The 25,982-nt window shown below is 37.3% G+C and overlaps 3 protein-coding genes and 1 pseudogene across 4 annotated transcripts; 1 reads left to right on the top strand and 3 right to left on the bottom strand.

Annotated features, from left to right (window-relative positions):
• The first annotated feature begins 3,469 nt into the window (after positions 1–3,469).
• On the top strand, positions 3,470–7,065 carry LOC116295407 (uncharacterized; annotated as a pseudogene). Its single transcript, XR_016119522.1, has 5 exons — positions 3,470–3,602; positions 4,083–4,197; positions 4,401–4,514; positions 5,246–5,509; positions 6,038–7,065. The product of XR_016119522.1 is annotated as an uncharacterized LOC116295407 (transcript).
• A 9-nt stretch (positions 7,066–7,074) lies between these two features.
• LOC116295416 (neural cell adhesion molecule 1-like) lies at positions 7,075–8,981 on the bottom strand. The gene is made up of 2 exons (XM_031703214.2): positions 8,150–8,981; positions 7,075–8,054 (listed from the first exon to the last, which is right to left on the bottom strand). Exons 1-2 carry the CDS (start codon positions 8,271–8,273, stop codon positions 7,654–7,656), a joined length of 525 nt encoding a protein of 174 aa, XP_031559074.1. The 5' UTR covers positions 8,274–8,981; the 3' UTR covers positions 7,075–7,653.
• Positions 8,982–8,984: 3 nt separating this feature from the next.
• On the bottom strand, positions 8,985–10,175 carry LOC148911871 (uncharacterized). The gene is made up of 2 exons (XM_089028777.1): positions 10,070–10,175; positions 8,985–9,703 (listed from the first exon to the last, which is right to left on the bottom strand). The coding sequence occupies exons 1-2, from the start codon at positions 10,173–10,175 to the stop codon at positions 8,985–8,987; spliced, it is 825 nt and encodes a 274-aa protein (XP_088884903.1).
• Positions 10,176–10,297: 122 nt separating this feature from the next.
• On the bottom strand, positions 10,298–24,217 carry LOC116295409 (uncharacterized). Its single transcript, XM_089028776.1, has 15 exons — positions 23,914–24,217; positions 22,854–23,504; positions 21,931–22,503; positions 20,175–20,423; positions 19,361–19,677; positions 18,550–18,757; positions 17,509–18,183; positions 16,829–17,413; positions 16,418–16,731; positions 15,858–16,023; positions 15,321–15,527; positions 14,251–14,901; positions 13,351–13,923; positions 12,853–13,101; positions 10,298–11,177 (listed from the first exon to the last, which is right to left on the bottom strand). Exons 1-15 carry the CDS (start codon positions 24,110–24,112, stop codon positions 10,858–10,860), a joined length of 5,937 nt encoding a protein of 1,978 aa, XP_088884902.1. The 5' UTR covers positions 24,113–24,217; the 3' UTR covers positions 10,298–10,857.
• Between the last annotated feature and the right edge of the window lie 1,765 nt (positions 24,218–25,982).

The following is a 25,982-nucleotide window of genomic DNA, read 5'->3' as shown; positions in this document are numbered from 1 at the left end:
TTAGTTTATTTAATGGTATGGAATTTAACCACATGAACACACAAAACGTCAACTTGAACTTTAAAGCTAAAATGCTCGATATATAAAAAAATATCTAATGAAAAATTAATTAAAGGGGCACTTGGATGAAAACGCCCCGATTTTTGAAAGTCCGAAAAATTAAAGTATTTGAGGATAATATGACTCAAATATAATTATGAAAATCAGATTAGTGAAAATTTTAGCCTGGGAGCCACTCGCTGTTAAGATATCTTGGGTTAAAAGCGAAAAGAACAATAGGGTTGAGTAAATGACTTCATTTACTCACAATTTAGATGCTGAATAAAATTGATATTTTTTTCCCGCCACTTTTGACTGTGAAGGGAACATGTTGCTTGGCTACTATCTGGGCCATATAAGTTTAAACAAGTTTCAAGTCATTTCCAATTTTCATTGATTTTCATCCAAGTGCCCCTTTAAAGTAGACTGAATTGGAAAATAATGAGGGTGATAAAAAATATCAACTAGAAATTGGATATCTTGAATGATAATGAATTGCAGGTGGAATCTTCGAAGAAAGACAGCCACTCAGGGCGATGGGAGTGACACTTGCCTATTTATTGACAATGCATTATTCATTACACGTCCTAATAGCTTATTGCAGAATAAATTAAGCTAAGACTTCAGTCACTTTACCAAAGTGAAACTCCACAAAGCACCGATACCATGTCGTCAAGGATCAAGGTTTAATTATTGCTGGCTTATTCTTTGTGGTTTTCTTGGTCCCTCTCGTTGCAGGTAAGTTGTGATAGTCAGAGTGCTTCTTTTACTCCTCTGGGTAGCATGGGTGGCGTTCGCGACTAACGCGTCGTCTTTCACCGCTGTGAGTCCAACGGTTCGGGTCGCTGGTTCGAGCCCTGCCGTCGCCACATGTGAATTGCGTTTGTTTGATGTTCTCTCCTATGCTACGAGGGTTTTCTCCGGGTTCTCCGGTTTCCTTCCTCCGCAAAAATCAACATGTGAGTTGAGCGTTGTGTGCATAGAATATTAAATGTAGTGGTAGTGCGTGTGAGCGAAAAGTGTCCCCAATTAGTGCGAAAGCGCTACAACGACTAAACACTTAAATCAAAGTGATTTATTTATTTATTTTTGTTGTTTTCAGGGCAATTTTAGTTTAGAAAAGTCTTTTTACCTTCCTTCTTCATGTTAAGAGAATTTATTCTCTCTCTATCAATGTGGAAAACAGGTGTTTTTGCATATGCTATGACCAGAAAGAAAAACGCATTCAAAAATTTTAAAAGATGTTGAAAAAAGTTTAAAACATTCATTAATGAATTTTTAGGCTGTTTTCCTCCATTTTAGACAAGAAGCATCAACAACTTGAAAAATGATAACTACATCCTGAAAACAATATTACTGATAATCGATTGCAAAATGCGTCTTAATATGAAGCCCGCAAAGTCCTCCATTGGTGCAAGAATGTAAAGCGCATCGAGACTAAATGTGCCATAAAGGAACCTTCCAATATCTTTTATTATTATTATTTTAGTTTGTTAACTCTGTCCTAATAAAGGTCTTTATTATAAACAGATAAAAGTACATATCTATCTTTACATAGGTAATTATGAAAAAAGTTCTATGCTAGAAAAAGAAAAAAAAAAAACAAGATAAAATATATAGATAAAAGATAAAGATATATATTATAGTTATGCTATACAGCTAAACAAGTAAAAAATCTCTAAGAATCAACCACTAGATTATATTTAAAAATTAATCTATTTACAAACGATTGCTTTTAAAGCGCTCCGTATTTACATTAGGGAAATGACAGGTATTATTGCGAAGTCTTCTGGATGATTCCTTAACTTTTGGCAAGTATGCAAAAAGAGGATGTTCGGGAATATTATTATTACTTATCTTTGAAACTGAGTTATTTAAATCCATGATTTTTGTAATAAGCTGCAAATATTTAAAAGATAGGAAATATATTTACGTTTAAGATACCTAGTTAAAAACTTTTGTATCGTAGTTAGTTCTGGCAGTGAAAGACCTTAAATCTTGACTCCATATAAGATCTTAGATAAGACTATACTTTTGAAAAGATAATCTACTTGAGTTTGTATGTATAGCCCTCCTGACAAAAACACCTAATGATATAGAGACACTTATTGGCTTCTACTAGCTTAAGTCGTACGCGTTCTGAAAATTTACAGTTATTCTGAAATGTGACGCCTAAGATCTTTAAAGAATTCAACTGGGTAATTCCCCTAACTGGAATGAACTGACTACTAACAATGTTCTTTTTGCAAATAGCTAACTCATTGCATTTGGCTAGATTACACGGCATACAGTTGCCATATGCCCAGTCCATGGGCATAGGGTAAAACATGGACTGGACTCTTGGACCCTGGACTCTTGGACTATTCTTTGGACCCATGTTTGAACCATTATATTTCTTATAACTATTGGTCATAGCCTTTCATTTGAAAATGTTACTTTGATTTGCGCTCATTCGAAGCTTGATTTAGAAGTCGTTCCATAACAATTTCGCTTATCTATACTCTGTGTGGTCTCTGTATAGCCATCTAGATAGCATATAGAAGACTTGAAGATCCGTGGTTGCAGTAGTGCTGAGGATTCTGTTGTAAAAGACACATTATTTTATGACCGTGAAGAATGGTAGTCCATTTTCGAAGCAATGTTTTTATGCCCATTATATCTGTTTTTTCAGCTAGAGTTACTTTACAAATCTGTCAAATCAAGTTAAGTATCATTTTACATGGGAGATAAAAGCAAGCTCGGTATGCAGGCAAATAAATTGATTCGAACGCGGCCATATGGCAGCAAAATAAAAACCTTACAAGTGATTAAAAAAAAAAGACTAATGAATATAATGACCAATAGTTATAAGAAATATAATGGTTCAAACATGGGTCCAAAGAATAGTCCAAGAGTCCAGGGTCCAAGAGTCCAGGGTCCAAGAGTCCAAAGAGTCCAGTCCATGTTTTACCCCATGCCCAGTCCATGTACATGAGAGTAGGCTTTATCTTAAGGCGATATTTTTCATATCTAAGAAACTCTTGTCAGTTGTCACATTATAGCCTGCGGCTGGTTAGAAGATAATTATGACACTCTTGTTACCAGCTTGTCGTATCAGTGATATGGTCGCAAGATCGTTAAACTAAAATCGCCTTTTATGGTCATCAATTGTTTCAAACTAAAGAGGGAATCACTGAAAGGACTAGTTACGAGGCGGGAAGTTTGAATTTCCGAAAGTTGTGTTCGGGCTTTTGTCTTTCCTTTCTTCCTTCCTTCCTAACTGACTGACTTTTCTTTCTCCCTTTTTCAATTCACGTTTTTCTTTTTTTGTGGTTAAAGGTAACAGCTGCGAGGATACTGGCTTCCATCCTGAGAAGAAGGGCCAGTACCTCAAACATCACGTCATTGATACCATGACAACCGAAACTGCGTCCTTGTGTCGCATCATGTGTTATCTACAAGAGTCTTGCAAGTCATACAACTATCAACCAAGCAATGGATCCTGTGAGCTTAGTGACTCAGATGAAACCGAACATCCTTATGATCTTGTTCTCAATCCTGAACATGTCTACGTTAGCAGAAAGGTAAAGAAATAAGTAGTAACCATCTCATAAATTTATTCGTGATCTTTCAATGAACTCATTTTGGAATCCGTTTTTTGATGTTGTTGACCTTTTTGTTGTTGTTGTTGTTGTTGCTTATAGTCTGTATATCAATCTCATACCCAGAGCCTGCGTTTCTTCTGGCCTGCGGCGAAGAACGAGGGCTCTGGCATAATCCATTTCTTGAGACCAGGATTTCTTGGACTTCCGGTATAAGAGTGCAAGCGTTCAAAGACTTGCCAAAAATTAAAAAAATATGTTCCCGATTTCTAATTTTTATTTTGATGAAAAATAAACACAGTACTCTGTCTGTCATTGATTATATTTCACTTCCGGAAAATTGGGCATGCGCCAAAAAATGGATTATGCCAGAGGCCGCGTTCTTCGCCGAAGGCCAGAAGAAACGCATGCTCTAGATACGAGATTGTCTGTATATGTGAGAGGTGGGATTTCTTTTTGTAGAACCCTTGTGAAAATAATTAATGTCCTCGGCATAGTGTCTGCAAGCCGAATTTGATGAACGGAAGTCACAGCTGCCCGTGCTCTCGTGGCTATGAAGGTCCAAATTGTAATGAAGGTATGTAACACACGATTCTTATTTATCGTCCGAGAAATACCTTGAGGGAGGAGAAAATTTAATTACAATTTTGATGACTGTCCCACACTTTCTTTCCAGTCAGTAAGAGTCGCGTTATTATGTCCTACAAAAGACCTATTGCTACCAGTTGCCTTCTCGGTCCCAAGATACAAAATCAATAATTTAATAATGTTGACTTTTAGATATTAATGAATGTGAGACTAGCAAACACGACTGTCCAAGCGACTTTAAATGCATCAATACTGAGGGGTCCTTTACTTACGAGAAGTTATTTGGAGGGGAAAACGTCAGTTCAGGTAATATTGTCACATAGAAAAAATGTTCCAGCCTCAAATACTAGGAAAAGAGAATAAATAATAAATATATATTAATTATAATAATTACTATAATAAAAAAAAGCTCACAAATTTGAGCCCTGAAACAATCTCTGAGCTGAGACCTTATCCGCAAAAAACTCACAGATCGAACCCAGAAACAACCTCTGGGCTGATCAAAGACAGGACTTGGCTAACTCACACCAAGAACCCTGATACAACCTCTGAGCTGATTATACCCTGAAACAACCTCTGGGCTGATCTAAGTCAGGGCACGGCTAACTCACAGATGAAATCCTGATACAACCTCTGAGCTAATCTAAGTCAGGGCAAGGCTAACTCACAAATTGAACCCTGAAACAACCTTTTGGATGATCAAAGTCAGGGCATGGCTAACTCACAGATCGAACCCTGAAACAACCTCTTGACTGATCTAAGTCATGGTGAGCGAACAGAGAACTTACAGATCGAACAAGGATTTACAGTATTTCCTGACAGGCGAGTTCACTTCTGGCCACTACGCCACCCTTAATTCCCTAAAACTAAACCTTTGTGCACATTGTTCCTGACCTACATTTTGGCTGCCTTGAAACTTCTCTATCCCCTAGTCACCAAACTTTACAAATGAATTGGCAAGAAAACAATGAACAACAAACACTACAAGAATGCTAGGCTTTTTTTTTTTTTTTTTTTTTTTTTTTTTGTTAACTTAGTCGCAGGTGGTCTTGAAAATTCAACTATCTTAACAAACTACGGGAATTCCAGCTACTTAGACGTTCTCAGTGGCTTCTTGGCTCCAGTGCTTCAGAATCCAAGTACGAGTCGGTGAGTGAGGTGTTGGCACGCTGCAACAGATGGATGGGATGTAACAAAGACATTCCACCCACAATGTGACGGAAAGGGACCCACAGTGACTATTGTTCGTGTAGGTACCTACGTGTTTGGGGGATACACCGATGTATCATGGCATTCAAGAAGTAAGTACCTTGAAAAAATACTATTATTGTGCAATAGAAATATTGAATCCAAAATGTAAATAAACAGATACAGATATTTAGACAACATTTTATTTGCCTTGTTTCGTTTTATTTACTTTCTTTTACTTGTTCCTTTGTTTCATTTTTCTTTCCTGTTTGTTTGTTCGCTCGTTTGTCTGTTTGTTTGTTTGTTTTGTTTGTCTGCTTGCTTGTTCGTTTGTTTGTTTGTTTGTTTGTTTGTTCGTTCGTTCGTTTGTTTGTCTGTGCGTTTGTCCGTTTGTTTGTTTGTTTGTTTGTTTGTTTGTTTGTTTGTTTGTTTGTTTGCTTGCTTGCTTGTTTGGCGGATGAGGTTTTTTTCTTTTACTTGTTCTTTTGCTTCGTTTTGCTTTACTTTACTTTTTTCTGTGGTTTTTTTTTTTTTTTTTTTTTTTTTTTTTTGTCCTCTTTATTGTTGTTGTTTCCTTCTGTACTGTTCTAAATTTGGTTATTTTAATTTTTCATCTATTTTTTATCTATTTTTCATCACAGGTTATCCAACGTATTTCTGGAGGTCGAAATCGTTTCTCTTTTCGCTGTTTAACATTCACGGATATGAGCCCATCAAGCTAAGGAATACGAGATTTTGGATACACTTTGGCTATAGGTCTTCAGGCCCTTCATTTGGTTATGATTTAGAAGTTTTTGGATCTGGAAATGCATACTCAAGGTGTTATTCATACGAATGCCCACCTGGATGCTCTGTACAGCATTATTGCTCATTCTTTACTGACAAATCCAGTTTTCAGGTAGATGACGTCGAAGCATTTTTTCGCCAAGTTAAAGATTAGTGAATTTGCGCCTGAAACAACATCGAAGGGGCACTTGGATAAAATTCCATGAAAATTGGAAATGACTTAAAACTTGATTAAACGTATCTATATGACCCCAATAGCAGTCAAGCGACATATGTTCTTCACAGTAAAAAGTGGCGAATAAAAATTATCAATTTCATTTAGCGTCTAAATAGTGAGTAAATGACGTCATTTACCCAGCCCTATTGTTCTTTTCGTTTTCAAACCCAAATTTCTCAACAGCGAGTGGCTCTCAGGCTAAAATTTTCACATAAATCTGGTTTTCATAATCATAAGTCACGAGTCACATCCTCAAACACTTCAATTATTTGGAATTTCAAAAATTGGTGCGTTTTCATTCAAGTGCCTCTTTAAGAATGAAAACAAACAAACAGATAGACAAGAATACAAACGGATATCCCAACCGCAAAAACGGACGAAATGACAGGCAGACAAGAAAGTAAATAAAAATATCTTATAGACCAAGTGCTTAGATTAGAGCGTGGAGGTAAGGAGGGACAGCCAGCAACCACATAATTTACAAGGATCAACCCCGAACACATTAATAGTCTATTATATTTTCAAAACTAATCCCTCTACTTTTTATGTTACTCCGCGGTCCCTGCTCTGCTCGATCCTTCATAATTTCAATATCTATTATTGTAGTTACGTTGTATTCTGAAGCATATAAAATAAATGAGCTCGTACGCTCCTGCCTTATTGTCATTGACTGTATACCATTCTTGATGAGTTTAATGACTTTTATAATGATACGACACACTCCATTTCCCGTGCGTTACGACCATTTTTGGAGTGCAATTACTTTACAATTTTACTTCTACTTTTTTACTTACAATTTTTTTAACGAAAAAAATGATTGTCTTTAATGCTCTCTTAGTTCTTAGTTTTCATGTCGTACAATAAATAATAAACCCTGCAGGGTACGAGGCCGCTTTCACTTATAACATTTTCTGGTTGCAATACGCAATTAGCAGCGTAATAACCTCTATATAATGAATATCGTGGAATGTAAGAAAAATGCTCCATACCAGGTAGAGTTTTATCTCATTGAACAGAAAATATCTGCCAGATCTTCCCAAATTTGCTCGACAAAAAGACTTGATAAAATACAGCAATAGTCCTTTCCCAAATTCCTACTTTAATTTGTATTTTAGTCCAACTTCGACTTGGAACCATAAATATTATTTGGTAATCATACGTTATTTACTGGGTCATCAAATGCTTATGTTATTTTCAAAGACATTTACAGATTTCTTATTGATTTTGTAGCTTAGTCCTATGGCGTTTCCTGCTTTAACAACGAATCAAAACTCTATCCGATTCTCTGGCCTCAATTCTTGATGGCGGTAAAACCCTGAATGAAAGGGCGCGCAAAACCGTTGATTGTCCTATAACTTTCTTGTTGTTCAATTTATTGTTTGCCTCGCAAATGTATGTTCCACTATTTGTGGTTGACAAGTTCATCAATGTCAGGTTACTCGACAACAATTTGGTCTTTATAATGGCCCCATTTATTTTATGTGTTTTTACGGCTCTTTCTTGCGATACTTTGTATCGACCGGCAGGAAGTGAGTCGAATAACTTTGACCACGTGATCTTTGGTGTTGGACTTCCACTTGCAGTGCACGTAAATGTCGCTGTGTGACCTTCTTCCTTGATAACAGGTGAAGGTTTCTTGACTATTTTAGTTCCATCTAAGATAATTAAGATTTGAACATTAACACACAGTATGTACCGGTAACGATGGGCAACAAAGACTCGGGCTAAAATTAAAAATTTCAATGTTTACCTTGAACAACGAGAGAATCAAATGCCACTGCTTCTCCTGGGAAAATATTTGTTGCTGTGCATTTGTAAATTCGCCATGTTCTAAACGAGCCGGGATCTGGGTTCGAGTTACGACCGCAAAGCATCTATGGATCGTTTGGAGGGACAGAGTCGCCATGTTTACAAAGCAGTTATAGAAAGAATGTTGAGATGTCTCACTATAATTGCTGTGTTCCTGGCTGTACAAATAGTTTTAGAAGCGCTTCTCATTTACACTACTACAGGATACCGAAAGATGAGGCTGTTAGAAAATCCTACAAAGTTATTTTGAAGAATGATAGCCTGAAATTGAACTCGACAAGTACACGGATCTGCTCAGAACATTTTGAAGGTGGTGCGAAACTAAGCCGCACTCATTTGCCATCGATATTCCCCTGGACAAAGCCAGAAATCAAAAGAAGAGAACTTAAAAGAGTCAGTTTTGATAAAATTAAAGAAATCGAGGAAGAAAAGAGACAGAGAAGGCTGCTAAAGGAAAACTCAAGTCAGGCTTCTCTGACAGGTGATCATGATGGCGAACGTAACGACACGTTCGAAGTCCTTGCCATCGAAACACAAACAAATACGAGCAGTCAAACATCTCTTACGAGCTTCTTTCGTAGCAGGTCTTATAAGTTAAATTGTAACGCCATATACGAACCTTGAGATTAAAACTTTCTTTACTCCTGTTGTTTTTGCGCCTCTACAAAGCAGCCACCTCTTTAGTTGAACACAACTACATTTCTCAACAGAATCCCTTGGAAGTTTCGCTCCAGGAATGTCACTTTCTGTTAGTTTTACTATTTTAGTATCTACATTTACACTGTCAGCCATATTGTTTGGACTCTGGCTGTCCCTCCAAACAATCCATAGATGCTTTGCGGTCGTAACTCGAACCCAGATCCCGGCTCGTTTAGAACATGGCGAATTCCTTCGTCACTTTTCGTAATATTTCGTATCAAAAGACCTCCATTTTCAACACACTCATATCGACCTTCGGCAGGTAATGAGGAATTGCCTTTTTGCCAGATAACTTTGGGTGCTGGATAGCCCTTTGCAGCGCAGTAAAAAGACACAATGTCGCTTTTGTTGACAGTGACCGATCTCGGAGGAATAGAAATACTAGCGGCAGAAACTGCGATTCCTGGTTCTCCTTTCTGTCCCCTGGGTCCTGTTGGGCCAGATGGACCTGGGAGACCTCTCAGATCTGGCAGATTATCTATCGTAATATTGCAACTTTTACACGGGGAACCGGGAGGTCCATGTTTACCTACGGGACCTTTTGGTCCCATCAGTCCCCTTGGTCCTTTAGATCCTCTAGGTCCTCTGGGGCCCCTTCTGCCACTTCTGCCCCTTCTGCCCGTGGGACCTCGGAGACACATCTTCTGGTTTTTGACACATATTTGTGTCTTGATAATTTGTTGTATTTCTCTTGTAATTTCTTCCCGGATTATGTGGTGGCTTTTTGACGAGTAGTTTGAAGGCACGCTAGAGAGACCTTCGGTGTAATCTGATCCTTGGGAGCGAAGATGAGCATCTGTATAAAAAAATCCAAACCATATGACATCAAACAGGTATTTACTTGCCGCGATGAATCGTGGAGCTAATAGACTAATAAACAGACTCTTTGCAGTAACTCTTAATCTTTATGCGAGTGACAATAAGAGTACGTTTTCTTCTTTTAAAATTCATAAACATTCTCTTGTTAAAGTAACTGGTTTATTGTTTTACTTTCCAGCTAGTGGATTTCAGAACATAACATACAGGACTGTTGTTGCAATCTCTGTAATTTAATTCCATTTCTAAATTATAAAGCATGTCGTTTCATACTTCAAAACTATACTAAAAGCAAGATGAATGGTTTAAGTCTTTGTACCTATATTTCATTCTCGTTTCAAAATACCTTTTCCTAGATGATCTTTTTCCAGTTCGTTAATTCTCTCATCCATGCACTTCTTGTTAAGGACGTCCAATCTGCTCGCGGTGGGAGTGCAGCGACCACTGAACATGAATCAGACAACCAACACAAGCCAAAGAAATGACCAGGTTAAACAAAGGAAGAAAGGACGTTGTACTCCCTTTTTCTTTCTTCACCGTCAACCAATTTTCTTACAATACTGTACTCAAAGAATTTTCCCTATCGTATGTTTATTTGATGCTTACGTACCGCTCTTTCCGGTTTTTGACGGGACAGATACAGAGCAACAGACTAAAGACTCAACAATATACTATCATGTTTCGACATGCAAAGGCGCATAAATAAGAAATTGAACTTGTAACTAAAAATAGAGAAAAATATCAATAGCACACATGCCATATTAACTTATTCGAAATGAAGTCCAGTTTATAAGAGGCTTTTTAATTCTATTTTTAATTCTATTGTCCGATGAACGTAGTTTATGAAAGTCGTACATCTGTTATATTAAAGCCATGCTATATGGAATATATATATGTTGTTTTTTTTAAGATATTGGCAAGCAAAAGAAAAATGTCTTCATGCAACCCTTATAACCTAGCGGATGATTACAACTACCCACATTTTGTTTGCTATCTTTTCTTTATTTTCTTTGCATAACCATGAACGAAAAGCTGTTCGTAGACGATCAAGAGACCAATCTGCACACCGGAACTTTCTGCAGGATCACCAACAATATTAAGATCTTTATGAATTTGTCACTTCGTAAATCGTTCTTAGCTTATCTCATAAAAGACTTCAATGTCGCTGGGGGTAAAAGATGAAGAACCGGCAAAGAAGCTACATTTTTTGTTGAAAGAGCATCCGGGGGGAAGCTTGTACGTGTGGAATGTTGTGTACGAGTTAGTGTTGCTAGATGCATGATTTGATATGTAGAGGGTATGCCCTGCTCCAAAAGTAGGACCGTACTCTTTGCCCCAGTATAATGCATATTGGTTATGATTTCCTGTAAGGGGCAGTTTGATGGGATTAAATCCTTTGATGTTGAAAAGCGAGAACAAAAACGACCTCGTTGATGAAAAATACTGGTCACTACCTGAAAACAGATAAATGAGATCAAAATTAGATTGCCATCTGTTCATCATCATCTTCTTCTTCATCGCTATATGATCACCATTATCGTCATCACCTCCTCACCGTCATCTGATCTCCGTCATCAGACATCACCTCATCTCCACCAATAAAACTATAATCATCATCATCATCATCATCATCATAATATCATCAGCATTATCTGATCACCATCACTACCATCATCTAATCATTATAATCATCTCATCCACGTACCTCCACCACAACCATCGCCACCATGATTATCAACCAACAAAATCAGTCATCATCAAATCACCATCATTATCATCATCTTCATCATCTTAATCTTCATCATGACAATCATCATTTGTTTATCATCATCGTCATAAAATTATCATTATTGTCATAGACATCTTATCAACGTCATCTCATCACCATCATCACCATAATGTGGTCTTCATCATTATCATCCTTATCACCATCATCGTGGTCATCTGATCACCTTCATCACCATCAACCGAACTGAGCCCTACTACAAAACATGTTCACTTTTATCCTAAACCATCATAACTTGAACTGTCTAATATATTTGAAACATTGTATACGCTATAAAGTTGACCAAAGCGAAATATAATAGATGCAAATACAACTGCCAAGTGACTGGCAGTTTTGTAAACCCTTTTTAAAATGTTAAAACAGTTCAGAAACGCTTCAGAATTTCTTCCGTGTTGGCTCTCCACAGCGTGAAACACAAGTTTTATTAATCATGTTATTTATTATCATATATTATTATTTTTTATTTGTTTGCTTTCTTCTCTTTTTTTCTGCATAAACATTATTCAAAAATGTTTGTAGAATCAAGAGACAAATCAGCAGTTTCTGGTAGTTTCTACAGGAACACATGCGAGGGTTTAGTTAAGAGCTTATGACTTTGACTCTTCATAAATCGTGTTTAGCTCAACTCATAGAAGACCTCGACGTCGCTGGGAGAAAAAGATGAAGAACCGGCAAAGAAAAAACATGCTTTGTTGAAATAACATCCGGGGGAAAGTTTGTACGAGTAAGATTTGGTGTACGATTCGGTGTTGCTGGATGCATAATTTGATATGTAGACGTCATGTCCTCCTCCAAAGGAAGGGCCGAAACCTTGACCCCAATATAATGCATATTGGTTATGATTTCCTGTAAGGGGCAGTGTGATGGGATAAAATCCTTTGATGTTGAAGAGCGAGAATAAAAAAGACTTCGTCGATAAACATATCCACCACTCTCTGCAAACAGATGAGAAATTACCAATTCAAAAACCATCTGATCATCATCATCATGATCCTCATCATCGTCATCATCATCTATTCACCACCATGCATCACCTCCATGCAAAACTACCAGCATCATCAACATCATTGCCATCACTATCATCGTCCTCATCATTACTATTATCCTCATCTTCTCACATTCATCACCATTTTCTGTTCATCACCAGATCTTATTATATTAATATTGGTCGTAATTACCGAAATGAATGCGTATAATTGTAAACATGCTGTTTCTGTTCAGCTCTAGCTGGAGCTTTTCATCAGTATTCAGGAAGATTGCATGTCAGACTCTCCTACAAACAATGTGTATCATTTCTTAATTATGATTACTTCCCCTCTATTAACTAGGATAATATCGCTTACTGTGCCAAGACATTTCAGTATATCCCCCAAACACGTATTTCCCCACACGAACAATAGTTACTGTGGGTCCCTTTCCGTCACATTGTGGGTGGAATGTGGTCGTTACATCCCAACCATCTGTTGCAGCGTGCCAGCACCTCAACCAACGACTCGTACTTGGATTCTGAAGCACTGGAGACAAGAATCCTGAAAGAGCTCTCAAGTATTTTTCATTACCTGGCAGACGCAATATCGTGGAAACAAGAAACCCTGTGAGAGATAATCGTCCAACGTTAATAATCGCACCGCGTTTGACAAAATGGAATCCGGGAATTCATGGCAAGCGCAGACAGCAAGGGTTTTTTTCAACCAAAATTCAAGATATGAAATAAACTTGCAATTTATCAACAGGACACTATAATGGCTATCGATTCTCTTGATGCTAGGTTTGTCGCTAGTTTATTGAGCATTAAAAAAGTACTAACAATTGTGAATAAACGAGAAAAATATTTTTCATACTTAGCTTCACTTTCAAATGACTCCGAGCAGTGATCTCCCTGTAAGCATTTCTGGCTGTGCAAGTGTACGTGCCTTGATCCCTGATGGTTACCTTCGTTAATCCAAGACTTCCATTACTGTAAATAATAGCATTGGTGTTGCTCTGTGGCTGAATCCAGCTGAGTCCTACTGCATTAGCAGCATTGCAATGTACCCACACATCTTTTCCTTCCTCTACTTCAACGTTTTCTGGTGGTACCACGGAGAAGGAGAGTGCAGGTAGAACCGTTAACTGACCCATCGCATTCTCTGTATTTAACCTATTAGTAGCCTTACAAATGAATGTCCCGCTATCCTTGACAGACACATTCCTCAATGTCAAAGAACTTGATAACAGTTTTATAGGAGACGAACCAACACGTTTTTCTTGCGTTATCACTAGAGAGACTTTGTAACGATCAGCTGGAAGAGAACTAAGACAGCTAGACCACGTGATATTTGGGGTTGGATCTCCACTTGCTTCGCACTTGAAAGCGGCTTCAGAGCCTTCTTCGGTGATAATCGAAGATGGCTTTTTCACTATTTTGGTTTTATCTAAAAATTATAATAAACAAACATTAGAATATAATTTGCAAAAATACGATGACGTGTTGTCAATGTCAATATGAAACTTGTTGCAATGTCTGGAAAACCCTCTTCACTTTATTTTTAGCCACGGTTCCTTCAAATATACAAAAAGTGGTTCCTATTTTGTTTCCAATGACTTAAAATGAAACTTTAAGAAGGCTCAACCAGAGATCTTTATCATGTATGGCAAACGACGACAAACTGACATCAACCTCTAAAAAGGTATTTGGTATCTTTGAAGTTGGTGTAAGGTTTAAAGAAAATGATTTGTGAAAAAAATACAATTTTCATTACCTTCTACATAAAGTCTAGCATAAGCGACTTTAATTGTCCCATGGATACTTGTTGCTGTACATTTGTAGGTGCCTTCATCACTTTTCTTGACCATTCTGAGAAGCAGGCCTCCGTTTTCATCGACAGTATGACGATCAAATGGCAAAATTGAACCTACTTTTTGCCATGAAACACGTGAATTGAGAAATCCTCTTGCTAGACAATAAAAAGTGGCCATGCCGCCATGGTTGATGGAAGCAGACTTGGGGATAATTAAGATACTATTAGAGCCTGCCATTCCAGGACCAAGATTGCTGCCAGCATTAATTTGTATTGATGGTTTAGGCGAAGTAGTTGGGACCAATTTTTCCAATGGGCCCTTGCGTTTGGATGGAAAACGGCACTGCCGACATGGAGGTCCTGGTGGTCCTGCAGGTCCCATAGGTCCCATGGGTCCCCTTTGCCCTCTTGGGCCTCTTTTCCCGCGGGGCCCTATTATGCCTGGTTGACCTTTCTTTCCTCTTGGACCTCTAAGGCACATCATTTGCGTATTCAAACAGCCTTTGTTTCTCAAATATTCCTTTATTTGTTTTGATATCTCAGATGAGAAATTTACAGCCACACCAGGGCTTCCTTGTACGTGGTACGACCGCTTAACTCTGTAGTGTGCATCTTGAAATTAGAAAAATAACATATCACACTTATATTCCATATTACTATAAGCCTTGGAATCAGTACATCACTAACTGTATGGTCAGCTAAAGGAGATTTGACACAACTTTTGTTTCCCCAGCAAGTGTCTCTAAGCACAAAAAAAATTATATACTTAAGAATGTCTCCAATGCTGGAAGGTCAAGATAAGGTCTACTATGACGTCCAATATTTACTTGGAATTTCTATTCAACAGAAAGTGAACAAGCTTTGCTTTATTGATCAAGGAAAACTAACACAATATTTCATTGCGTTAATAAAGTGCTCCAGTTAAAGTAGAACGATTATAACGTTTCTTACAGTGTTTCGATGAAAGGATTTAGGTGACAAAATAACAGTCATACGTATTTGTTGTACATACTTGGATTGTTTAGTCTTACCTTCAGCTTGCTTGTTCCATTCAAAAAGCTGTTGTTTCAAGTCCCTTAGTTCCTCGTTTTGTTTCATGAGAAAGCCAATCTGTTCGCGATGCGTGTAAAGCGTCCACTGAACATGAACCAGACAAGCAACAGAGGCAAGAGAGATAAACAGAGCGAACCATGGAATGAAGACGCGTCTGGCTTCATGGTTCTCCTTCATGGCAAATACTGGATTTTAAATTCGATTATAAAGTTTTCTCGTGTCCCTTTGCTTTTATATGTTAGCCTTAGCTTGATGTTCACAAACTTCCGAAAGACTTCCGCGAAGAAACGCACATTCACAATCTTTAGAGTTCAAGAAGCAAGCGAACATTCCGACGTCTCTACAGGCATAAACGCATTCGAAATCAGATATTTACTTCAAACTTTAATAAGTTCAACCTAACATAGATTTTACTGCTGGCCTTGCCGTGTCATGTTTCTCTTAGAAGAGACACATATTCTTAAACCTAATGTAAGAATCACACAACAATAACGAAGTTTATATCAGACATTGTTAGTCATTATATATGAAGTTAAGTATTCGTCTACACCCATAGAATTCCATTCGTATGGTAATGGCAAGCTGCCATGTTTTTGGATAAATGCGAATATATCTTGTGCTGATCTTTGGATTCAGGGTGTTAGTGACGGTACCTTGATAATTGGTGTTACCAGGAAGTGTCTGGAAACAACATAATAACAAAATAATAGTAGTATGAAAACGACTTGATGCAAAGACAAGGAATAGATTGCTCAGAAATACAATAAAATCCGTCTTTCTGAAATTCCCCGCCCCTTCGGGGACGTATCCAGGATTTTGAAAATGGGGGGTCGAAATTGGGCCCCCCAAACGCCGACACGGAATAAAAAAGAGCCGGCATTGCGATTCACGTTTTAATTTTCCAAAACTTAGTAAAGCAAATGAAAATTACCGTATAATTTCTCAAAAGCCACCATTTTGTTATCACGAAGGGGGTCCATGGCCCCCTCGCCCCCCCCCCCCCTGTCTACGCCCTTGGCCTTATTCTGCCTGTATTCACCACCATAATTTTGGTGAGTTAGCGAGTGTGACTTACTTTTCCGTGTGATGCATGCATGTATATTTTCCAGCTTTCATTCTCTCGACGATACGATAACGAGTAGCTTGTCACGTAACATGCTTTTAAAAATGGTCTTCCTTGTGTAGCGACTTTGGTTACGAGTGTCAACCTGCCAAAGTCTACCTGCAGCCATTCACCGACACGATCAGAAGATGGTGCCCAATGTTTGGGGCTATTATTCAATCTGGCGTCATGTCCAGCATCGTTTTCACTATACTTAGATGAAGCAGTTATTGAGGAATCTGGTATTGCTCTGCTTTCCATTCCTAACGGTCTCTCCCTTATACATGCTGTAAATAACAAAGCACATTGGAAGATCATGCTGGAATTTGAATCTCAATTTTATCTAATCTTAGATAACCGGAAAGGTACATAACTTTGTCTCACCTTGGGGTCTAACTACTAGTTCCACTACTGCTGATATCTTCCTGTAAGCGTTCCATGCAATGCACGTGTACTTCCCTTGATCCTGTGAAGTTGTCTCTTTGAATTCAAGACTTCCATTCTTATGTTCAAAGACATTTACAGATTTCAGATTGATTTTCCAACTCAGTCCTATCGCATTTCCTGCTTCACAACGAATCAAAACTCTATCCCATTCTCTGGCCTCAATTCTTGATGGCGGTAAAACCCTGAATGAAAGGGCGCGCAAAACCGTTAATTGTCCTATAACTTTCTTGTTGTTCAATTTATTGTTTGCCTCGCAAATGTATGTTCCACTATCTGTGGTTGACAGGTTCATCAATGTCAGGTTACTCGACAACAATTTGGTCTTCAAGATTACCCCATTTATTTTTTCCGTTTTTATGCCTCTTGTTTGTGATACTTTATATCTACCGGCAGGAAGTGCGTTAAATACCTTTGACCACGTGATCTTTGGTGTTGGACTTCCACTTGCAGTGCACGTAAATGTCGCTGTGTGACCTTCTTCCGTGATAACAGGTGAAGGTTTCTTGTCTATTTTAGTTTCATCTAAGATAATTAAGATTTGAACATTAACGCACAGTATGTACCGGTAACGATGGGCAACAAAGACTCGGGCTAAAATTAAAAATTTCAATGTTTACCTTGAACAACGAGAGAAGCAAATGCCACTGCTTCTCCTGGGAAAATATTTGTTGCCGTGCATTTGTAAATTCCTTCGTCACTTTTCGTAATATTTCGTATCAAAAGACCTCCATTTTTATCACGCTCATATCGACCGTCTGGTAATGAGGAATTGACTTTTTGCCAGGTAACTTTGGGTGCTGGATAGCCCTTTGCAGCGCAGTAGAAAGACACAATGTCGCTTTTGTTGACAGTGACCGATCTCGGAGGAATGGAAATACTGGCAGCAGAAACCGCGATTCCTGGTTCTCCTTTCTGTCCCCTGGGTCCTGTTGGACCGGGTGGGCCTTGAGGACCTCTCAGATCTGGCAGATTATCTATCGTAATATTGCAACTTTTACACGGGGAACCGGGAGGTCCATGTTTACCTACGGGACCTTTTGGTCCCATCAGTCCCCTTGGTCCTTTAGATCCTCTAGGTCCTCTGGGGCCCCTTCTGCCACTTCTGCCCCTTCTGCCCGTGGGACCTCGGAGACACATCTTCTGGTTTTTGACACATATTTGTGTCTTGATGATTTGTCGTATTTGTCTTGTAATTTCTTCCCGGATCACGTAGTGGCTTTTTGATGTGTAGTTTGAAAGCACGCTAGAGAGACCTTCGGTGTAATCTGATCGTTTGGAGCGAAGATGAACATCTGTTAAAAAAAGCCAAATAATATGACATCCAACAGGTATTTACTTGCCGCGGTGAATCGTGGAGCTAATAGACTAATAAACAGACTCTTTGCAGTAACTCTTAATCTTTATGCGAGTGACAATAAGAGTACGTTTTCTTCTTTTAAAATTCATAAACATTCTCTTGTTAAAGTAACTGGTTTATTGTTTTACTTTCCAGCTAGTGGATTTCAGAACATAACATACAGGACTGTTGTTGCAATCTCTCTAATCGAATTCCATTTCTAAATTATAAAGCATGTCGTTTTACACTTCAAAACTATACTAAAAGCAAGATGAATGGTATAAGTCTTTGTATCCTTATTGCGATTCTCGTTTTAAAATACCTTTTCCTAGAGGATCTTTTTCCAGTTCGTTAATTCTCTCATCCATGCACTTCTTGTTAAGGAGATGTCCAATCTGCTCGCGGTGAGAGTGTAGCGACCACTGAACATGAATCAGACAACCAACACAAGCCAAGGAAATGACCAGGTTAACCCAAGGAAGAAAGGACGTTTTACTCCCTTTTTCTTTCTTCATTATCAACCACTCTTCTTACAATACTGTTCTCGAAGAATTTTCCCTATCGTACGTTCATTTAATGCTTACGTACTGCTCTTTCCGAGAGGTTTTTGACGGGACAGATACAGAGTAACAGACTAAAAGGCTTTCTTAATCCAATTCAACAATATAATTATCCTTTTTCGATATGCGACGGTGGATAAACAAGAAATCGACCTTGTAACTAAAGATAGACAAAAATATCAGTAGCACACATGCCATATTAACTTACATTTGAAATGAAGTCTACATAAGGCCAAAGTTTACAAAAAGATATTAGAGTCCCATTTACAACAGGCTTTTAAATTCTGTTGCACGTTGTCCGATGAACACAGTTTATAAATGTCATGCATCTGTTATATTAATGCTATGCTAGTGTTATGGAATATATATGGTTTTTTTTTAAGATATTGGCAAACAAAAGAAAAATGTCTTCATGCAACCCATAGAGCCTAACGGATGACTACAACTATCCACACTTTTTTAGCTTTAGTTTTCTTTTTTTTTCTCTCTGCATAACCATTAATAAGAGACAAGTCTGGACACCGGTAGTTTCTACGGGAACTAATGGCTTTGTTACTTCATAAAACGTGCTTAGCTTATCTCATAAAAGACTTCAATGTCGCTGGGAGTAAAAGATGAAGAACCGGTAAAGAAGATACATTTTTTGTTATAAGAGCATCCGGGGGGAAGCTTGTAGGTGATCAATGTTGTGTAGGAGCCAGTGTTGCTAGATGCATGATTTGATATGTAGAGGTCATGTCCATTTCCAAAGGTAGGACCGTACCCTTTACCCCAGTATACTGCATATTTGTTATTATTTCCTGTAAGGGGCAGTTTGATGGGATTAAATCCTTTGACGTTGAAGAGTGAGAACAAAAAAGACTTCGTCGATGAAAAATAATGGCCATTGCCTAAAAACGGTAAATGAGATACCCAATTAAACAACCATCTGCTCATCATCATCACCATCATCATCATCATTACATGAACACTATTATCATCATCTCATCCTGACCACCACCACCATCAACAGCATCATCAGCATCATCAAATCATCCGCATTATAATCATGTCATCACCATTATTCAGAACACCATCATTATCTTTACTTTATCGTCGTCATCATCAAGATTATCATAATCCGTTATTTCGTTAGCCTAATTAGCATCATTTCTTCATATTCATTATTATTACCATTCTCATCATCATCAAATATCATCGTCTTCGTCATCTGGTCACTTCATTCAACGTCATCTGTTCGTCATCATTATTAACACCGGTTTATCATATTCATTGTCGTCGTAATTAGATCTGTATGATTTTACATGGGCTGCTTTTGCTCAGTTATGACCCAGTTCCGGAGCTTTATCACATTAAGGACGATTGCATGTCAAAGTTTTCTACTTACTGTGCCAAGACATTTCAGTATATCCCCCAAACACGTAGCTACCAACACGAACAATAGTCACTGCGGGACCCTTTCCGTCACATTGTGGGTGGAATGTCTTTGTTACATCCCAACCATCTGTTGCAGCGTGCCAGCACCTCACCCAACGACTCGTACTTGGATTCTTAAGCACTGGAGACAACAACCTTGACAAAGCTTTTAAGTATTTTTCATTCCCTGGCAAACTCAGTATGGTGGAAATGAGAAATCCTGTGAGAGACAATAATTCAAAGTTAATTGCACCGCATATGACTGAAAATGGAAACGTAATTCATAGAAAATAACAAGGCATTTTTTAACCACTGAACTGAAGATATGAAATGTTAAACTTGGAAATTATTACTATTATTATTATTATTATTATCATTATTATTATTATTATTATTATTATTATTATTATTATTACCTTTATTTACAATTTGCTTCAATTTTGCTTACAACGCACATTCTTAGTTTACAGAGTCCAATCCATGGGCCTTGGGAAAACAAGAATACATTTCCAATACGGGGGGTATGATTTTTAAAAAATCAAGTAATCATAAGAGTTTTTCTAATGATGTGTGCAGTTCCGAGGAGATCGTCCTTCTGTACTTCTGTGATAGAGGTGTCTCCTTTTAAATGGTTGGCATAATGTTCTAGTCCTTTGTGAATTAACCCCAGTGCTCCAATGACAACAGGTATGGTTTTTGTTTCCATACCCCACATTTTTTAAATTTCTATTTTTATAGATCTTTGTACTTTGTAACTTTTTACTATTATTATTATTGTTGTTGTTGTTGTTATTGTTATTATTATTATTATTATTATTGTTACTATCACATTTTTTAAATTTCTATTTCTAGATCTTTGTACTTTGAGGTTTTTTACTATTATTATTATTGTTGTTGTTGTTATTATTGTTATTATTATTATTATCATTATTATTATTATTATTATTATTACTATCACTTTTTTTTTTTAATTTCTATTTCTAGATCTTTGTACTTTGAGGTTTTTTACTTTTTTTTTGTTTTTGTTTTGTTATTATTATTATCAATAATAATAATTATTATTATCACGTTTTTTCAATTTCTATTTCTAGATCTTTGTACTTTGAGAGTTTTTACTATTATTATTGTTGTTAATTGTTGTTATCATCATCATCATCATCATCATTATTATTATTATTATCATTATTATTATTATTATTATTATTACTATCACATTTTTTTTTAAATTTCTATTTCTAGATCTTTGTACTTTGAGGTTTTTTACTTTTTTTTTGTTTTTGTTTTGTTATTATTATTATCAATAATAATAATTATTATTATCACGTTTTTTCAATTTCTATTTCTAGATCTTTGTACTTTGAGAGTTTTTACTATTATTATTGTTGTTAATTGTTGTTATCATCATCATCATCATCATCATTATTATTATTATTATCATTATTATTATTATTATTATTATTATTATTATTATTATTATTATTATTACAAGAAACCCTGTGAGAAAAAATTGTTCATAGTTAATCGCACCGTGATATGATAAAACGGAATTGGAATTCACGGAAGACAGCATTTTTTCAATCTAACTTCAAGATATGAAATGTGCATAGATAGCCATCACTATAGTGGCTGTCGACTCCCTTGGTTTATAGGTCTGTTGCTAGTTTATTGAGCATTAAAATATATAAGTACTTATAATTATGAATAAAAGACAAAAATATTTTTCATACTTAGTTTCACTTTCAAATGACTCCGAGCAGTAATTTCCCTGTAAGCATTTCTGGCTCTGCAAGTGTACGTGCCTTGATTCCTTATGGTTACCTTCGTTAATCCAAGACTTCCATTACTATAAATAATAGTATTGGTATTGCCCTGTGGCTGAATCCAGCTGAGTCCGACTGCATTAGCAGCATTGCAATGTACCCACACATCTTTTCCTTCCTCTACTTCAACGTTTTCTGGCGGTACCACGGAGAAGGAGAGTGCAGGTAGAACCATTAACTGACCCATCGCTTTCTCTGTATTTAACCTGTTAGTAGCTTTACAAATGAATGTCCCGCTATCCTTGACAGACACATTCCTCAATGTCAAAGAACTTGATAACAGTTTTATGGGAGACGAACCAACATGTTTTTCTCGCGTTATCATTAGAGAGACTTTGTAACGATCTGCTGGAAGAGAACTAAGACAGCTAGACCACGTGATATTTGGGGTTGGATCTCCACTGGCTTCACAATTGAAAGTAGCGTCAGAGCCTTCTTCGGTGATAATCGAAGATGGCTTTTTCACTATTTTGATTTTATCTAAAAAGTACAATAAATAAACTTTAGAATATAATTTGCAAAAATAAGATGACGGATTGTCAGTGTCAGAACAATATGAAACTTGTTGCAATGTCTGGAAAACCCTCTTCACCTTATTTTTAGCCACGTTCCCTTCAAATATACAAAAAGTGATCTCTATTTTGTTTCCAATGACTTTAAATGAAACTTTAAGAATAAAGGCTCAACCAGAGATCTTTATCATGTATGGCAAACGACGACAAACTGACATTGAAAAAAAATACATAAACCTCTAAAAAGGTATTTGGTTACTTTGAAGTTGGTGTAAGATTTAAAGAAAAAGAATCGTGGACAAATGCAATTTTCATTACCTTGCACATAAAGTCTAGCATAAGCGACTTTAGTTATACCATGGATACTTGTTGCTGTACATTTGTAGGTGCCTTCATCACTTTTCTTGACCATTCTGAGAAGGAGGCCTCCGTTTTCATCGACAGTATGACGACCAAATGGCAAAATTGAACCTACTTTTTGCCATGAAACACGCGAATTTGGAAATCCTCTTGCTAGACAATAAAAAATGGCCATGCCGCCATGGTTGATGGAAGCAGACTTGGGGATAATTAAGATACTATTAGAGCCTGCCATTCCAGGACCAAGATTGCTGCCAGCATTAATTTGTATTGATGGTTTAGGCGAAGTACTTGGGACCAATTTTCCCAATGGGCCCTTGCGTTTGGATGGAAAACGGCACTGCCGACATGGAGGTCCTGGTGGTCCTGCAGGTCCCATGGGTCCCATGGGTCCCCTTTGCCCTCTTGGGCCTCTTTTCCCGCGGGGCCCTATTATGCCTGGTTGACCTTTCTTTCCTCTTGGACCTCTAAGGCACATCATTTGCGTATTCAAACAGCCTTTGTTTCTCAAATATTCCTTTATTTGTTTTGATATCTCAGATGAGAAATTTACAGCCACACCAGGGCTTCCTTGTACGTGGTACGACCGCTTAACTCTGTAGTGTGCATCTTGAAATTAAAAAAATAACATATCACTTATATTACATATTACTATAAGCCTTGGAATCAGTACATCACTAACTGTATGGTCAGCTAAAGGAGATTTAACACAACTTTTGTTTCCCCAGCAGGTGTCTCTAAGCACAAAAAATTATATACTTAAGAATGTCTCAGATAAGGTCAAGATAAGGTCTACTATGACGTCCAATATTTACTTGGAATTTCTATTCAACAGAAAGTGAACAAGCTTTGCTTTATTGATCAAGGAAAACTAACACAATATTTCATTGCGTTAATAAAGTGCTCCAGTTAAAGTAGAACGATTATAACGTTTCTTACAGTGTTTCGATGAAAGGATTTAGGTGACAAATAACAGTCATACTTATTTGTTGTACATACTTGGATTGTTTAGTTTTACCTTTAGTTTGCTTGTTCTGTTCAAGTAGCTGTTGCTTTAAATCCCTCAGTTCCTCGTTTTGTTTCATAAGAAAGCCAATCTGTTCGCGATGCGTGTAAAGCGTCCACTGAACATGAACCAGACAAGCAATACAGGCCAGAGAGATAAACAGAGCGAACCATGGAATGAAGACGCGTCTGGCTTCCTGATTCTCCTTCATGGAAACTACTGGTTCAGTAAATGCCTTATAAGAAACTCTCTTGGAACGATTACTATGAGAGAAACTTGAATTAGACGTTTATATAAGCATCATCCCATTTGAAATCGGATATTTATTTAAAACTCACCGTAGGAATACGCAAGTAGCCCGAGGACATTGACCACATTTCAGTTTGACTTTTGACGTCCTATTCTCTAATAATAGTGATGCCATTAAGATTTCATCAACGTTTTAATGTTTTTATTGTTATTATTGATATTATCAGTTAATTAAAGTAGTTACAGTTGAGATATCTCTAAGAAAGTGCATAAATGATATATACACTACAGGTACATGTTCACTTTTAGATAAACATCTGGGGCCGGTTTTATTGTACGAAGGGTGGATTAATAGCGCTATCCAGCGGATAAATCCTTATCCAGTGGATAGGTCGATGCTATTATTCAATAGATATCCGCCAGATAGCGCTATCCAATCCTTCGTACAACTGGGACCTGAAACATCATATGTGTAAATTGATAATCAAGTGACAGCAAGAGAGCATAAATTACGCTCTCGGAGCTAATCTTCCGTCTACGCCAATTTCAAATCCCCGGCGAAGGGTGGATTAATAGCGCTATCCAACGGACAAATCCTTATCCAGTGGATAAGTCGATGTTATTATTCAATAAATATCCGCCAGATAGCGCTATCCAACCTTCGAACAACCGGGACCTGAAACATCATAATGCTTTGTAGGCTTTCGCAAAGTTCGCCGGCGCCCTTTGTGTATCTTGACCGCTCTCAGGAGACAAGAGAAGTCGACTTACTTTGCTTTTTGGAGGGTATTAAACTGGTCAAAAAACTGTCAAAAACTGAATGACCACAAATGTTAATTTTCTCGCTTTCTGATTGGTCGAGAGCCGTGGTAAATAAAAGAATATACCAAAAAATTACATTAACAAATTACGAATCGCTCACACGGAGCCAGCACGCACTAGAAACCGTTTTTCTTTCGACTTTTTTGCGTTCTTTTTTTGTAGCAAAAGCGCTGTAGTCTTAGTTTTCAGAACATAGGTGTTAAAAACATATTGACTCAGACAGGGCAGAAAAACGGGTTCTACTTTCGACGTTTATGCGTTAACAAGCTTTACATTTCATAAACAGGCTCTTTTGGGGCTGATTAACAAAATACCAAAATTTGGGGAAACTTAAGGAATGCGTATTTGAGATATAACGCCCTGAACGTTGGGAGAGATGATATTTTGATCAGCACAAAAACTAACATTTTCGCTAATACCTCGAAGTAGAATTGCTCGAGGTTAGCAAAATTTTGTGAAAAATTTAAAGCACAAGAGACACGAATGAAAAACTAAACGCTTTTTTTTAGCATGAATGAGAGATAAAGAGAAAAATAGCGAAAGTAGCAGCCTTGTCGTTTTTCTGCTCTGTCATTGACTCATGAAAAAGTGTTTAAAAGGAAATCCAAAATTCTGTTTTCGTATTGTGTTATTTCATACTTTTAATGTCAAAAACGAAGTTTACATCTTATCTTCTAAATAAGCGGTTTTACGCCTAGCCTGTTTACCCCCCAAAGCTGCAAAGTATCATGTATTAGCATATACCAACTTGTGTACTTCCTAAGAACGCGCGCGCTCATTGGTTAATTGGAGGTGAATATTGTACGATATCCACCTTTGAATCTCGGAATATTGAGTCGGCAACGAAATGGCATCTGCCGGCAATCGTTTTGCAGGAAATTGAAAGTAAATGCCATTCCTATCAATACTAAAAAGGCAACGAAGTATAGCCTAAAAGTTTTGCTTAAAGTGTATATCAGGTCTAGAATTTTTTACGGTTTTGTCATCTCTAGATGATATAGATAAATATT

Source organism: Actinia tenebrosa, unplaced genomic scaffold (assembly GCF_029948245.1).
Source record: "Actinia tenebrosa isolate PJP-AT-01 unplaced genomic scaffold, QUT_ActTen_1.0 PGA_scaffold13__45_contigs__length_12533684, whole genome shotgun sequence".
In the NCBI taxonomy this organism is placed as follows: domain Eukaryota; kingdom Metazoa; phylum Cnidaria; class Anthozoa; order Actiniaria; family Actiniidae; genus Actinia; species Actinia tenebrosa.
The sequence above is the reverse complement of the archived record's forward strand: the minus strand, read 5'-3'. Positions and strand labels throughout refer to the sequence as shown.